Below are 16,440 nucleotides of genomic sequence, written 5' to 3'. Positions count from 1 at the left end.
CGAACTGAATGGATTGGTAGGACAGCTACGTTTCATTTTAACATAATACCAAACCCTCTGCCGATCTTCATGGGGACATATCAGAAGCAACCATATCCACCTAAGAGTGAGTTGTGACACAAGAAATTCGGTAATTGTGTGATTAAAAGTGAAGTTAAAAATGAAAGACATTTAACAGATGACATGCTGTTCACGACCGCACTCTTCTTTTTCAAAGAAGATAAAGGACAGTAAACTGATTATTTTTTGTTTTATTTTTAACAAAAGAAATTCGATCGGCAGTTTCTTGTCTCCAATTGATCTAGGTGCTCTGGTTCAAATATATTGTAAAAAAATACGCATTTGAAGGGATGTTGTCCGATGATCTGCTTGGAAAGAGGATTGTTTAAACTAATCAGATCTGCAAAAAAAAGCTGAAATCCCAGATTCCAGGTCGTCGGCGACGATGATTGGTTCATATCAGTAAAGTCAGCTCTGACCTCCAAGTACTGTAAAACAACACAAATTTTGTGTTGTTTTACAGTACTTAGGTAAAGTGGAGGTATTTAATAGAGAAATTGGTTTTAGTTATTGAGGGTAGTCAGACTTATTTATTAAAAGCGGGTAGGGGTAGTCAGACATAAATGTACTTGGATTGGAGGACCTCCAATAGTAATAGTAATACTTTAGATATTAAATATCAATAGTAACTCAGTCTATATTAAATTAGCAAAACACTTTAATATTAACTTAGACATTTGAAAAATTTAAGATAATATTTGATATTGTTTGATATGTTTTCACTTAAGTACGTTTCTGACCACCTTACCCTCTGTGAACCGATGGCTTATTAATACCTTATTCTTGTAATCTGCCGATAGCTTCGCCGCGTACTTAAGAGGGAGTATTTCATCTAGCACCTAATATTTTTCAGATCTCTGAGCTAATTTTAAAAAAATATAATATTAGCTTTTAAAAAATAATAGCTACTATTACTACTTAATATCGAAATAATATAGCTACTATCAAAAATATCGTATGATATAAAATTTTCATTAGCTCCGTTCGGGCGTAAAGAAGGCGCGCGCTTTTTGTTATTGTACTCGTTAATGTTTTTATTAGTGGACGCTACTCATACCAGGGTGTCAAATGCAACCTCTAAATTTATTAATAGCCCTAAATATAAAGAGTGCACAGGTACAAAATGTCGATGATTTGTCAATGAGGAAGGGATGGTGATGGACACAAGGTACTTTTCATCACAAAACTTAAGATATAGTTTGTTTAGTTGCCAGAAGTTAGTGTGTACAATGATATTACCCCGCAGATTTATTGAGACCGGGTTTACGTCTCACCAGACGGGCGGCGGGGTATGCCAGGTACATCATCAGAATATACGGTGTCAAACGAAAAGATGATTACAAAACTAAGTACGAATCGCGATTTAGGCCATTGGAAAGAGCATGATCTACCCTTTCGATTAGTGCATTCAGATGTAAGAAACTTACCGAGCGACGTGCCTCAGAGAATCATGCCTCCTTGGAAAAATAGAATTTTGTCAAAACATGTTTTTAGACCGACGATTTCTGCCTGGCTCCAATCCTCGATCTTCGGGGCTTGGACGAGCTCAAACACCGGCTGGCTCACAGCCATAACGACGTCTCCGTCAGCGTCGTGCTGAGTCGTGCCAGATATGACGGACTTGAAGCTGCTAAAGTTGACTTGCTGTCCATTCCGTTGAAAGCAAAATCAAAAGTGAGTTGATTGAGTGTCTTAGCCAAGTCTACTGAACCTCGTTTGCCATGCAGGGGACTGAGAACGACTCCTCTGGCGAATGCGCAAGCGGTGGATGCGCATTCACGTGTCCGACGGCAGCACACACTGTCTTGTTCGGTCAGGCATGTCCGATCCAACTGTCGATAACAGCTACAATCCCTTGATCTGCTACAGTTACGAAGATAAATAAAGCGCAGTACGTAGGTAAATATGTCAAAGAAACAGATCGTTCTCAGTTTTATGATGTGGATGACATTTCCACGGCCACGAAATTTTGGATTATTGTGATATTTCCTAAGTATTGATGGGGTGGGGTGAGACTTGGCCACATTCCTTCACTTTGCATTTTTGTTAGAGACATGGTGACACAGTTAGTGTAAAAAATGTTGGTGCGTAAACAGTTCGGAGAATATCCAGGCTGGCCAACGTTATCTCCAGTGAAGATAACGTTGGTGCTCGGGTTGGTGGGAGGTGGGTACGACGAGCTTAACATGTTTGAAGTTGACGTTCCTGCAAGAGGTAGCTGCTTTACACAATGCAATATGAGCTGCTGCAGAATCTGTTGGTGTATGTCGGCACTTTGGGTATACTTCTCTAGAGCACGTATTTCAATTGAGAGTGGTAATTGGAGCTGAAGCTGTAAAGGAAAGAAGCATGGTTGACGACCTAAATAGTGGAATTTTCACTGTTGGCACCTTAGTAGACATGTAGAGTAAGCTGTCGTCAAGCCGTTTTTTTTTTTCTACCGATACAGTTGCTTTAACAGTTACTTCAGTAGCATCTTATTATAGTGCCCATTGGATTTCACTTTTAAATGTTGTAATACGTTACTGCCTTTCCCTCCAACCCAATCCTCTACATGTATTTAATAGTAACAATAGTTCTTCGAGCTACGAATTGGTGAATTAAAGCATCCCTCTGCCAGAGTAACATGTTGTTAGCATCCTCCTACAATCTTCAGGCATCTCGTGCTTTCAAAAATACCCAACAAGTTGATAAGGAGTGACCATGTTAACGCGAACAAGCAGTACGCAATTGTAACCCCACCCAGCAACCTGCTGCGGCTGCCACTTTGCTTCAGCCTTTGGGTCTCAGCCTTCTGTCTCGGCAGCCAGACAAGAAACGACAGCGACAGCAGCTTGCTCGCGTACGAAATGAGCACAACAATGGTGACATCGCGACGGGTAGCGTGCGAGTCGTTCAGGATATCTCGGTTGCTAACAGCAAACGGTTCGTTGATAGCCTTGGTGACTGTCGCTGAGAATGGGTTACTGAGGTTACCCACCGTCGTCAAAAGACCATAGATAGCAGCTTCGTTTCCCTCGTCCGCCAACTCCACGACCACAAAGCTCGAGACGATGAAGTTGACACTTGATGGAATAGTTTCGACAATTGGTAATCCGAGCCAGAACCACTGGTTACGCACGACAGCCCACGTAGTGAGCATTGTACACACGGCGTCAAGCGCAACCACAGCGATCGTTGTAATGACTACGACACGACGCCAGTCCCAGTCCAGTCCGTAGCGTCCCATTAGCGCCAGCGTTACGGCTGTCACGCCAGATCCGATGACCTGAGATACTGAGATGTTGAAACTGGTAGCTCGAGCCCAATACATGGTAACTGGGTCAGACGCCACGTAGCTGATACCCCCGAATACCCCCGAGAAAAAGCTATACGCGATGACTTGGTAGACGGCACGACTCTGTAGCGACTCCCACAGAACACCCATATACTGTCGCAAATCTGGCCTAGTCACTTGTTTTTCCTTGACGAAATACCAAGTCACTGGGACCACAGGCACGCAGCAGATTGCTAGTATCAAAATACACACCGGAAAGCTGACCCCGAAGCTAAAGTCCCCTCCGTACGGTGGTGAACTGAGGCCGAAGCCCACCAAGACACTCCCGAAAATACTAAAGATACTACGAACAGTGTAGATCGCAGTCTGGGTCCGTCCTCGAATCGCGATAGGCTCTCGTTGAGCATACTCAACCACGACACCGTCTGCAGCCACGTCAGCGATGACGTAGCCCAATGTCGCTAACATCATGAAGACAACGTATTTCCCTCCCGTAGAGGGAGCGTGGTAGTTAATAGCGGAGACTTCATCAGCTGTATAATCACTTGGCTTGATCTTCCTCCATGAAGCGTTAGGGAAGTAGGGTTTATCCAGAGGGAATGTAGCCATAGCAACGAGGCAAATGGTGCAGAGCATCCAGCCGATGATCATGAAGGGACGACGACGGAACCCACAAAGAGGGAAACAGTCCGAGACAATCCCGATAAAAACTTTGACTGACCACGGGATGCCAAGCAACGCTCGGGCTGAGGTCGTGACTTGGCCTTCCATGTTGAGATAGTAGCCCAGGAACGGCGTGACGGCACTTGGCAGCGCCCCCATCATCAAACCTACTGCGGCGTATTGTGCTAACAAGCCACAGGATTCGGTGGAGAACAGACTCGGAGCTCCACCATCACGTAAAGCTCCGTCGTTGCTGTAACGACCTTCTTCTACGCGAGAAGAAGGCAGCTCTTCGTAGGTATCGGGCCGAGAGAACTTGACCGAACTCAAGTACGAGCTCCTGTCGGATGCCTCCACTCGCTGGAATCGCTCAAACATCGTCGCTGCCCGGGAAGAGAGTGAGGCGAACGGCGGGAAGTTTACAAGTGAACCAGAGATCTACAAGGCTTGGTGTGGGTATTTCATGGATCAACTCGGTATGTGCAAGCATTCTCTATTTTTTTGTCTCGCGTAAATCTAAGGGAGCTTCGGAATATCTTTTTAAAAATTTCTTTATTGCAGCATCTGAGTATCGAGTATGACTATGACAAGCAGATCTCCAACCAGCGGTCCCATAGTCAAGCTTTTTTACAAAAATGTCCTGCAAAGAGGATACTTGTGTGCTATTGTGCAATTAGCAAAGATTCGATTCCTAACATATTTCTTCAGGCTTGGTCACCTTGACACTAAATGCTAGCGTAGGTGACGAAGCGTGACGTTTTCAACGCTCGTTCCCGTATTGACAGTGTCAACTCAAACAAAGGCTGTGGAGATTACCTACAACTCACGTTTGCTATAATAAGTGACGGTTTCGACCCGGTGTTCATCACACCGCCACCTAAATATGATGCCCTGTTTCATTTAAGCTTACAGGTAGAGAATCACGCACAGCTTCTTCGTATGGACTGCATCAGATCTAAAGCCAATCAGCGGACTCCAGCCTGGAGTCTCGTCAGCCCTACCGTGACTACAGCTACTATAATACGAGTCAGCAACAAAATCCCTTTAAGACTCAGCGTACGATGAGAACATGCGATTCCCTTGTCATCGTACGCTGAGCTCTTTCACCAACTTTTTAATCGGAGTGTTGACGTCCGACATGCCGATTAACAAATCACAAAACCAGCTGTTCTCGTCCACTTACAAACTCCCAATCAAACAAACCCGGGTTTTCATTCCGACCCGTTTGTCTCATTTTTAGTCCAGCATTTTGTTTCATCAACACTTTTTTCTCGATTTGGTCGCACCTCTTCACTGACGTCATTCTACAATCTGAGTGCAAGAGCTCACTTCCCACCTAGCAACCATGCCGTCCTTTAAGTCTGTCCAAGTGCACACCAAGTCCAAGGACTTCCGTGCTGCCACCAAGATCGTCGACGTCCCTGAAATCCCCACCCCTTCAGCCAGCAACGTCGTTGTTAAGAACCAGTTTTTGGGTATCAACGCCACGGATATCAACTTAACTGCCGGCGCCTACACGGGTGCACTGCCGCCTCCGTTCGGCTGCGGTCTCGAGGCTGCAGGCATCGTGCACGCTATTGGCGATGGAGTCACCAACGTCAAAGTAGGTGACGCCGTGGCGTATCAGAAGTTCGGAGCTTTCGCCGAGTACGTGGAAGTGCCCTCGGCTAACCTCATCAAGACACCGAAACTGTCCCCCGCTGTAGTGACCATGACGGTGGGCGGCATCTCGGCGTCTATCGCCTTGGAGCAGATCGGAGAGATGAAAACGAATGAGACGGTGTTTGTATCGGCTGCTGCTGGAGGCACCGGGCAGTACGTCGTGCAGTTGGCCAAACTCGCGGGTAACCACGTGATCGGCACGTGCAGCTCGGACGAGAAGGCGGGTCACCTGAAGAAATTGGGCTGTGACCGTGTCATTAACTACACGAAGGAAGACGTGGGTGCAGTGCTTAAGAAGGAGTATCCGAAGGGCATCGACCTCGTGTTTGAGACCGTCGGTGGCGATATGTTCAAGGCTGTGACCGACAACTTGGCGGTGCACGCAAGAGTGATTGTGTTTGGCTACATCTCGGGCTACCACGGCGACAAGTCGGCCGAGCCGATGCTGGTGAATCAGCTGAACCCGAAGCTGCTCATGAAGTCGGCGAGTGTGCGTGGCTTCCTTCTGCACAACCACGACAAGTTCATCCCGTCGCACATCGAGCGGCTGCTCAAGCTGATGGCAGAGGGCAAGCTGAGCCCAGGAGTGGACTCGACCGAGTTCCGCGGTCTGGAGAGCATCCCAGAGGCGATTGACTACATGTATGCGCGCAAGAACATCGGCAAGCTGGTCGTCAAGCTCGAGTAGATAATCTCACTGGTGTACTATATCAATGTGGGCCACAAACGAGGTAGTGCATTCTATTATCAGACTTTTTTATTTTCCAAAACACGAATGTTCGATTTCTACAATAAAGTTTTGAAAAGTAGCAAGTCAGGCTCCAACTACTGTAGTACCATGTATTGTATGAGTAATTACTACCCTTACTACTACAGTAGCTGCTAAAAACAAAGTACTACATGCTCAACAAGTAGTAATGTGTTGCTACCATCCTAGCTACAGACTGTACAGTGCAGTGTTCGTTAGATTGTCTCGAACAGATCACTTCTGGTTCGCAGATGGTTTAAATTTAATATTAGTATAATGGCCCAGTACTCAACATACACTTCGACAGATCGACAACACTCTCGTGGTATGAATTTCTCTACGCAAAATTAGCTCAAACCTTCTCATTTCGATTACCACGCAGGACCTGAAGATCGATGTTAATAATTGGAATGCGCTCAACTAGTTTTCTGGCGTTGCTGTTTTGTATTCTAGCGGTATGTTGCGCAAAGATAGCAAGCGCCAACCATGAACAAGAGATTGAGCGCAGCAAAAGTGTTATTGGCGATGATAACACGCACAATCTCAGGGTTGTCGATACTCGAACGGAGATAAAATACACCGAAGAGAGGGGAATCGCGTCGAGAGTCGATAACCTCTTTACACCGAATCTATCAGCCGTCAACGAGAAGAACATCGCACAAGCAGTCAGTAACAAGAACATCGACAAAACCCTCAGCGACAAGAAGCTGATAAAATTCTAAGCAACAAGAACTTGAACAAGATGCTCAGTGACAAAAATCTCCACAAAGCTCTCAGTAGTAAGAATCTCGCTTACAAACAGCAACATCAAGCGCAGAGTTGCTACGATTATTGACAGAAACCCGAACGCGGCAGCACTCTACAAGGGCACCATCCTCACAGCCATTACTGCGCTCATTCTTTTTCTATTCTTCGGTAGCATTGGATTGGAACCATCGTCGGAATAACAACCTCGCTTGTAGCTGAAAAAAATCAACAGTTTTTCTTATATTTCTGATTTATTCTTCAGAAACTTTTTTTAACGAGCAGTATTGTATTTGCGCAGCCATTTCTTTTATGCAAGCACCACCTTCTCCCAAAGTGGCGAGACAACCGCCCTACACACCGTAGTATAATCCAGAGCTTCTCCATGAAACACGGCTCTGTGAGAACAAGATCAAGAATAAAACGAGACCGCAGTCTGGAACAAGTCGGCCACGTTCGGACCGATAAACACTTTAAAACGTTTAAAACTGGGACAGCTGAGTCTTACTGTTGAGGGTTTTGTGGATAATTTGCTTCTTCTTCATGTTCTTGTTGCTCAGTATTTTCCAGGTTTTTGCCGCTGAGCGCTTTGTCAATTTTAAGGTTGTTGTGCTCCTTTACGGTGATTTCAGCTAGAATAAGCATCGTGAATGATGAGTATTTTTACGTACAGAAGTCCCCCTCGAGGGTCGTCCGGTTAATTTGCATAGAAAAATCACAGCGATCATGTGATTAATCGGATGTACCACAACCCATTCAATTTTCGTTTTATGAATTAGCGTTATCAAATCCGGCCGTCGAGAGTAAACCTCCCTCCTTGGGACGCCCCTACCGCTTGCGCTTGCGGGGGTTTCCGTGGTGGTCAATATACCACTTCGCCACCTCGGGATTCCCATTTCCGCATCCAACATAGTAGACGGACGTATTGGCCGCAAAATCTGATACCGTGTCAATAAATTCCAAAACGCCGAGGTTATCGTGGCGAGCAGCAGAAACAGCGAACTTACTGTGAAGTGTCTGGTTTAAGCGATAATACAACCATTTCACGACCTCCGTGTGTCCTGCCGACGACGCGTCGTCGATCGCCTTATGGGACCAGTCAAAGTTGTAGTTCGCATGCAGCAGCTTCATGATCTTCAGATGGCCGCCAAGAGCTGCTGCAGGCAGTGCACTTTTCGTACAGCCCTCACGTCGATTCTCAACAAGCCATTTCACCATTTCCAAGTGGCCATTTTTCGCTGCTGCGTTCATCGCTGCTTTCGTGCACCCTTCCCTTCTGTTTCCATGCAGAAACTTGACCACTTCCAGGTGATTTTCCCGTGCTGCCGTATTCATGGCCTCTTTGGTACAACCATCATGTCGATTCTCATGCAAAAACTTGACGACGTCGAGATGTCCACGACCTGCTGCTGCGTCCATCGTGCTTTTAGACCACTGCCCTTTGCCGCTAAAGTGTAACCATGATAAAAGTTCCAAGCAACCAAGAGACGCTAGTCTGTCCGCGTAGTTTGTTGGTAGCTTAAGATCAAATATTTCGTGCAACCATCTCATAATCCCCATGCGCCCATACCTTCCTGCGTTTTTCATCGCTTGTGGCGTGCATCCTTCGCTTCGATTAGCGTGGAGCCACTCTAACACATCCAAGTGGCCATTTCTAGCAGCTTCGTCCATTGCAGCACTAGTGCATCCTTCTGTTCTGTTGTTGTGTAGCCACTGCACAACTTCTAGATGGCCCATTTTTGCGGCTGAATTCATTGCCCTCGAGGTGCATCCGTGTCGACAATTTTGATGAAGAAATTTTATTATCTCCAGATTTCCATTCTCGGCTGCAACAGCCATCAACTCATTGGAGAAAAACTCGGGATGGTGGAGTGTGCAGCAACTGCAGCAATCGAGTCTTCCTTGTCTTCGCAGTAATACAACACAAAGCTTTGTGACTCCAAACTTCGATCGGATCATGGCTCATTCGAGTGATTCAAGTCTCATATTCGGAGACTTCTTGATCTCTGCCAGGTTTAGACTGTAAAAGAAATTTGGCGGTGTCTAGGTGATCTTCCTCGATTGCGCTCTGCAATGCATCGCTTACCGAATTATCATCCCAGTTTGTACGTTTCGTCAGCCACTTCAGTACTTTCAGATGGCCACCTCGAGCCGCGTTGACTAGACTCCACACAGCATCAGGAAAAAGCTTCACCAACCAGCGAATGACATCGCCTCGACCCTTCAGCGAGGCGTGCATGAAAATGTGACCCTTGCAAGCTGGAAAATCCTTGAAGAGTCGAGGTTTAACCTTGTACAGCCATTTCATCATTGGCAGTTCTGCAGTTTTAGCGATATAACTGGCTGCCTCGTCGTCCAGAGCACCGGAGTATCGATCGTATAACTGCTGCATCGCCCCCAACGCGCCTTCCTCCAAAGTCATTTTGCATGGAACCAGCTGCATGGCATATCGATACTGGCGCAGCTTCTCGTGATGAATCATGTTTAAACTCTCGTCCACAGCGTGAAGTACTCGGGTGAATAGATGATAGTTCCCTTCTTCCAACACACCCAACAACGCCCGTTGTGATGTATTCTCCGTAAACTCTTGGATGAGATGTACCACATGTGGAAGCGCTTGTATCCCGAGCAAGTGGCGACACACGACGGCCACGCTCGTAAGGGTAAAACGGGATTCGTTCTCCGCCATCTAGTCTTGGAATGTTGGCCAGAGAACTCGTGTACTTGATTGACAGAAACTGACAAGTCACTTTCCATTATTTTATGTGTAAGACGCAAGAGGTTGCCAAATATCATATAATATTTTTGAAGGAATAGTACTATTTCTTTCTTAAATATCAATATTAGCTAGGACAAAACTAAAATTATATTGAATTCTAACTCAGAGATTAAAAAATTATAGATGGTATTTTACGATTTTCCCACTTAAGTATGTTTCTAGAGCACTCTTTCAGTCAGGTTCTTAAAATAGAAGAAGTGATGGCAGGCTTTAAAACTGACGAGGATTGGCTAAAGTATTTCACTGACACATTCAAAGTCGATCGAGATCGAAAACAGCAAATGGTTGCAGCTGATTTAACTCGATAGAGCGAAATCATGATATTTGCTCTTGTTATCTACCGATAGTCTCGTACGTATCTTGCATCCCATTAATCTGCAGCCGCTCAGTAACTCTCACAATTGTCCCGGACTCACCGCTGATTAGTAATACTTCAGCTAGTCGATCTTTAACGCAGGGGCTAATGGTAACCAAATATCATATGATATTTTTGATAGTAGTAGTACTATTTTCGATATTAGACAGTAATAGTAGCTAAATTTTGCAAAGGTTAACATAATATTTTTATATTAACTCGGAGACCAGAAAAATATTAGATACTATATGATATTTTATGATATTTTCCCACTTAAGTACGTTTCTTGCCAGCTTACCCTCTGACTTTTTCGATCAGGTTCTAGAAAAGCAGTAGGCTTTAAGAATTTGCTCTAGTATCTCACTGTGACACAGACAAAGGCGATCGAGATGGAAAACTGCAAACGCTTGCAGCTGTTTAACTCTGATAGAGCGAAATCAAGACATTTGTTCTTGTTCTCTACCGATCTCCTCGTCCACATCGTGTGTCTAATAAACCTGCTGCCTGTGGCGCTAGATTAATGCGCTCAGCAGTGCCAATACACGACGCCAACCTTGCCGTCACTCTTACAAATTGTCCCTCCCTCACGGTTGATTAGTAATACTTTCGGCTAGTCGAGCGTTAACGACATCTGATTGGTGGAGCTAGCCCGATTACGTAATCTTTGAAAATATAATATCGTATTAACTAATATTAAGTTAATATTTAATAATAATATTATATTGTCTCAGAAGAAAATATTAGGTGATATTTTTTATATTAACTGGTCTACAGGTAATATTTTTACAATATTAGCTTCACCGATTTTGGAGCTACCAATATTGTACCATATACTATAATATGTACATGCTCGTGTGTTTAGTAAACACTGGTTGCATGCACACTTCATTGACGGATGCATGCGACACATTTGTACCGTGCTTTTGGTACACGCATTTCAACTGACGCGATCTTCATTGTCGGATTTGCGTCTTCCATGCCGAGCTACAAGCGTCTAGAAGTGCACACTAAGTCCACGGACTTCCGCGCAGCCACGCGCATCGTCGAGGAAGCCGAAATACCGAAAGCTCATGCCAATTCGGTCGTAGTGAAGAACCACTATGTGGGTATCAACGCCACCGACGTGAACGTCACTAACGGAGCGTACACAGGTCCACTTCCTCCCCCGTTCGGCTGTGGACTGGACGCTGTTGGCGTCGTATTGGAAGTCGGAGAGGGGGTCTCTAACGTCAAAGTGGGCGACGCCGTCGCGTACAGAAGTACGTAGAAACGCAAGGCTAAGTGTCTAATGAGGAATCCTGACCTCGTCTGTCTGCTGCAGAGTTGGGAGCGTTTGCAGAGTACAACGAAGTGGACATGGCGATGGTAGTGAAGGTGCCAGCCCCGACTGCTGATGCGCTCCCGCTGATCGTCTGCGGAAGCTCCGCGTCGATTGCTCTAGAGCAGGCGGGGCACATGAAGTCGAACGAGACAGTGCTGGTCACGGCTGCTGCTGGTGGCACGGGGCAGTTCGTGGTGCAGCTAGCGAAACTGGCAGGCAACCACGTGATCGGCACGACCAGCTCAGACGAGAAAGCTGCTCACTTGAAGTCCATCGGATGCGACCGCGTGATCAACTACAACACGGAGAACGTGGACGAGGTCCTGAAGAAAGAATACCCGGACGGCGTCAACCTCGTGTTCGAGTCGGTGGGTGGCGACTTGTTCCGCGCCGTTGCCAACAACATCGCGGTCAAGGGCCGCATCATCGCTTTCGGACACATTTCGGGCTACCACGGAGACAAGCACGAGTTTTCAGCCAGTGAGCTGGTGCCCAAGCTCATTTTCAAGTCGGCGTCGGTGCGTGGGTTCATCTCGGCTCACTACCGCGACCAGTTCCACCCGCACATGTTGCGGCTTTTCAAGCTGATCGAGGAGAAGAAACTGGTGCCTGGCATTGACCCCGTCAAGTTTGAAGGCCTCGAGGGTGTTCCAGACGCCATCGATTACATGTACGCACGGAAGAACATGGGTAAGGTCGTGGTCAAGCTTGCGTAAGCGAAAGATTAGTCCACCGCGTATCCTCGTCACACCAATGGAAGCGAAGATGTCATATCGATGCTCGTCTACAGTAGATAATAATCTGATTCGCACTTACATAGGCTCCTGGTGGCTGACCAAATGGCTCGTTGTGTCCTTCACTCTCGACGTAGAAGTTGCGATTGTTGCTGTTATTTGCGTGTCACGATTATTTTTTCTTTGGCCCAAATTTGGTTTGACCCGATAAATACTACCTCGAAGTACTACCGGTACTGTAAAAACACACAAGCAGTTTGGGCAATCTCGAGCCCATTTGTTTTGAAATATTTATGAGACTGCAATAAAGTACTGCCAATAATTGATCACTTAAATAAAATGAATTATGTTTTCGAAGAAGGGCGGAGTTATAGTAACAGATAGTTGTCCTGCGCTCTCGACGTCAAATTGACGCTCAAATATACCTTGTTGGAAATTGGCGGGGGTAAATACCGACGCTTGGTGGAGGGGGCTTGAGCTCATGAAGGTAAATTGAAAAGTGAATTGATTGGAAAATGTTAAAACTACTTGACTAACACGCACTGCTCCCAGGTGCAGCTTCGAGTCGAAGCCAGTCCGTCGAAGTCGTACCATCAAGATGGCGCGGTACAGCGCTTCTGAAGCAGGCCACTGCTATTGCCCCATCTTCTCTTGTTCTCTTACCGTCGTGCCGACGCTACTACGCGTATAATTTGTCGAGCACGGTATCGCTCGGTCCCAACATTCCAGTTGATAGCATAATTGGGCAGTATGGGCCGTCATTGTCAGACAGTGGGTTCTCACTGCTGAATAACATGCTTGTTTTTGCGGCGAGCTTACGGTGTTCCCATGTTTTTAGCTTACTCGATAGATCTACTGGCATGTAGAAAATCCAAATTGGAAATTTTTACTCGAAGTGTCGCCGAATAAGGGCCTTACTCGAAAGAAATCCGTCAATTACTCGAGAAAAGCCGCACCCGCAATATTGGCACACAGCGTACTAAAGAATGTATGGCTGATTGAACACATGCAGCAGCTTTTCAGGTTGATCGAGGAGAAGAAGCTGCTGCCTGAAATTGACCCCGACAAGCTCGAAGGCCAGGAGTGTCCCCGACGTCAACAATTTCATGTATCGCACGGAAGTATCCGGGTAAGGCCGTGGTTACGCCTACGTAAGCGAGAGATCGAGCTTAATCCTGGAAAGTTTAATGCGTGGAAGAAGACCAGGGAAAAGCAAACAAGTGCCAGCACGTCAGCTTTGGATTGCCACGTTTTCGTCTACTAGTGGGCCTTACACATTTACCACGTGCAGTTTTGATAATCGTTCGGGGACAGGAATCTTGGGTTATGCTGAACTCAGTTGCTACAGTTTTGTGGCATCTGGCAAATAAAAAGCTCACTAACGTCAGTGAAGACCAGTGTTTTTTTTCTAAGCGTTCTACTACAGCCTGATACACATACTCAGATAATATCAGGCCTTGCGCTGGTGATGTGCATGCTGTTAGAGTGACTGTTTCCTGTTGTATTTTTGTCATTCTTTTACTCTTCCTCTGCTCTGTATTGCGTGACTTGGTTCGTGCTATTGTGCTGCAGCATCAGGGACCAGTTTTTATTTTTAGCTTGAGTCTAAAAGTCGATTATCGGCTTTTTACCCTTAATCAGTAACAAATATTCTCTGTAAAACTTGCGGTTCTTGCTGCCTTTGAGAGCGTTGTTGCCCATCATTTCAAGAACGTGCCACGAAGGTCTTTTTGCTTTGGCCCAAATGTGGATTTTCACCGCCAACTCTAATGGAGAGCTGCTGTCCGGCTCAAAACTTGCTCTCTTGTAGTTCCAAATGTCGTCATCCAGCTTCTTGACGTACTGCACGTAGGTCTTCAACTCGTCCGAGTGGCGGAACTCTTTCGCGTCCAGTTTTGCAAATAAATCGTCCAGTTGCAATGTCTTCCAGACCTCATCTGTGGTGGTGTCCTTATGCAGCCACCCCGTCACCTTGCGGTCTCGAAGTTTAGTGATGAAGTCGTCCAGTAGGTGGTAATTTGAATGAGCCTTTAGAGCTTCCCCCGACAGCTTCTCCAATCCAAGAATCTTTTTCACCTCGTCGTCGGTTTTTCCGAGATTAAGCAATGCCGTCGTAGTTCCCCATTTCGCGACTGCTTCTGCGGTTTGTGAGAAGATATTTCTCTCTTCGGTGGCACTTACGCTGCGTACAAGAGGCGACTCCGTTCTGCGTGATTCGACAGGCGTCGAGAGCGTCTGGCTCCAGCTGACAAGGAATGTTATTGCCACAACACACAGGGTGTGATTGCAGCGCATGTGTGTGATGGTAAGTTACTGGATCTAGGAGATTCGGTTCGAGCTTGGCTTCTCGAATAGCGAAATGACAATGAGGAAGCTGGTGGTCTAAAAAATTCAAATGTCAAACCAAATGGATCTTACAACGTAACAACCGATTTTTTTGGAGGGATTTGACGAGTCAATCAATGACGATGGGACTTTGAATCATTCTTACTTGCACGCAAGTGTCCGATAGTACCCAAGCAAATTGCTTTTTTTATTGAAAGAACACCCCAAGCTATCCTATACACTGTACCGTACACGTATTCCTTATGTGATTGGCGACGCTTAGTTCTCTGGATATTCATATCCAGATGTTTAGGGGCGATCGAAAACCATCGACGATCCTTGATAAAATATTAGGGTGCTACATTTGTAATTATTAAAAGTATAGTGGCTTGCAAGTGATAGGCTAAAAGGACGGAATACCTAATAAACTACGGTAAAGCATAAAAGAACTGGTGAATGTCGTTCCAAGCCGCCTGGGTCAACATTCACGCTATCTGGTTTTCGGTGGATGTTGCTCCAATATACGATACCACCGATGGTGGGTGGTACAGTACATGAAGGCTACATGATTTAACAGTAAAGAAGGGAATAGATGAATACTAATAGGATTCCTACCGAGGCCGTCTCGCGTCAAGACAGCAAGGTCGGACGACAGCGCACGTTCGACCGCGGCTTCTTCATTTTGGCTAAACTGTATCCTCATACACATCAACCATACGACGTAACGCGTAAGTAAGCCCCCCTCCCTCTCACACACACACACACTCACACACACGCACACACATCACGCACATCAGAGGAAGAAAACGAATTACCACGTCGGGTATTTCAAAAGGAGGACTGACAGTGAGAAAATGATTATTGCTAAGTTTCGTCATTTGACTCGCAGGATTCCTCAGCGTTCATCTTTCTATGCCGCCGTCACTCGAGTGAAAATGTTATCGCAGTTGTATCTCATGACCCCCCTTACGAAAGAGTTTGTGGAGTATTTTACTCCAAGCCGTGATGCGCTGGCAGAAACCCAAAGACTTCATGCAATTGAGGATCGAACAGATTAAGAAACCATAATGCTGTGGAAAAATCGTTACAGGTCTTCTTTAAAATACAGTACTTTCTTAAGTTAGGGTACCAACTTGTTTTCAAGTTTTCGAAGTTCGGGGATAGCCACTCAAATGAATGACTATCATTCTCGCTCGGTTTGTTGATGTCTTCTTCTACTGTAGACTGGAAGTCTTAGTAAAATCGCAATTCTTCTCCTTTTTTTTCTTCTAAAAAGTCCTTCATTTCGCAGTAGTTACAGGTATTACCTTTTGAAAATACCGTTATATCCAGAGCTTCACCGGGCTTAGCACGGCATTAGTCATTAGCGACAAATGCAACAGCCAATCCAATCAATTTTAATTTCGTGTCGTCGCCGACAATTTTTTTTCTGCAGGTATCTTTTATGGTGGCGGATAGGTCATGAATGTATGACTGTCGTCGATCACATTAAGAATACGGTATTATTATGATACCGGTACAGTACTGCACCCCGTTTTCGCGCTCTTGGACCTTTGATAAACTTTCGGATGTGATGATCCCATATCCAAATGAACTAAAGTTTGTAAGCCAAAATCTGATTTATTTATAAATCCTAAAATGGTCCCCCCCCCGCGAAAATGGGTGCAGTACTGTATGTGTAGATTACAACTTAAGCTGGTGAAAAACAGCTGTTTTAAATTATAAAGGAGCTGGTTCGGGACACCGAGTAGAATCGTATCTAATTGCTAACA

General features: G+C 45.7%; 5 protein-coding genes across 5 annotated transcripts; 2 read left to right on the top strand and 3 right to left on the bottom strand.

The window, feature by feature from the left end:
- Positions 1 to 2,692: 2,692 nt before the first annotated feature.
- Positions 2,693 to 4,378, bottom strand: PITG_14058 (Folate-Biopterin Transporter (FBT) Family; the record flags this gene model as incomplete). Its single annotated transcript, XM_002899148.1, has 2 exons — positions 2,693 to 4,253; positions 4,317 to 4,378. 2 exons carry the CDS (start codon positions 4,376 to 4,378, stop codon positions 2,693 to 2,695), a joined length of 1,623 nt encoding a protein of 540 aa, XP_002899194.1.
- Positions 4,379 to 5,345: 967 nt separating this feature from the next.
- On the top strand, positions 5,346 to 6,350 carry PITG_14057 (alcohol dehydrogenase, putative; the record flags this gene model as incomplete). The annotated part of the gene is made up of 1 exon (XM_002899147.1): positions 5,346 to 6,350. One exon carries the CDS (start codon positions 5,346 to 5,348, stop codon positions 6,348 to 6,350), a length of 1,005 nt encoding a protein of 334 aa, XP_002899193.1.
- Positions 6,351 to 7,982: 1,632 nt separating this feature from the next.
- PITG_14056 (uncharacterized protein) lies at positions 7,983 to 9,843 on the bottom strand (the record flags this gene model as incomplete). Its single annotated transcript, XM_002899146.1, has 4 exons — positions 7,983 to 8,092; positions 8,162 to 8,601; positions 8,725 to 8,867; positions 9,241 to 9,843. 4 exons carry the CDS (start codon positions 9,841 to 9,843, stop codon positions 7,983 to 7,985), a joined length of 1,296 nt encoding a protein of 431 aa, XP_002899192.1.
- Positions 9,844 to 11,264: 1,421 nt separating this feature from the next.
- On the top strand, positions 11,265 to 12,434 carry PITG_14055 (alcohol dehydrogenase, putative; the record flags this gene model as incomplete). The annotated part of the gene is made up of 2 exons (XM_002899145.1): positions 11,265 to 11,547; positions 11,610 to 12,434. The coding sequence occupies 2 exons, from the start codon at positions 11,265 to 11,267 to the stop codon at positions 12,323 to 12,325; spliced, it is 999 nt and encodes a 332-aa protein (XP_002899191.1).
- Positions 12,435 to 13,948: 1,514 nt separating this feature from the next.
- PITG_14054 (secreted RxLR effector peptide protein, putative) lies at positions 13,949 to 14,638 on the bottom strand (the record flags this gene model as incomplete). The annotated part of the gene is made up of 1 exon (XM_002899144.1): positions 13,949 to 14,638. One exon carries the CDS (start codon positions 14,636 to 14,638, stop codon positions 13,949 to 13,951), a length of 690 nt encoding a protein of 229 aa, XP_002899190.1.
- Between the last annotated feature and the right edge of the window lie 1,802 nt (positions 14,639 to 16,440).

Source organism: Phytophthora infestans, genomic scaffold (genome assembly GCF_000142945.1).
Source record: "Phytophthora infestans T30-4 supercont1.32 genomic scaffold, whole genome shotgun sequence".
Lineage (NCBI taxonomy): Eukaryota > Oomycota > Peronosporomycetes > Peronosporales > Peronosporaceae > Phytophthora > Phytophthora infestans.
The sequence above is the reverse complement of the archived record's forward strand: the minus strand, read 5'-3'. Positions and strand labels throughout refer to the sequence as shown.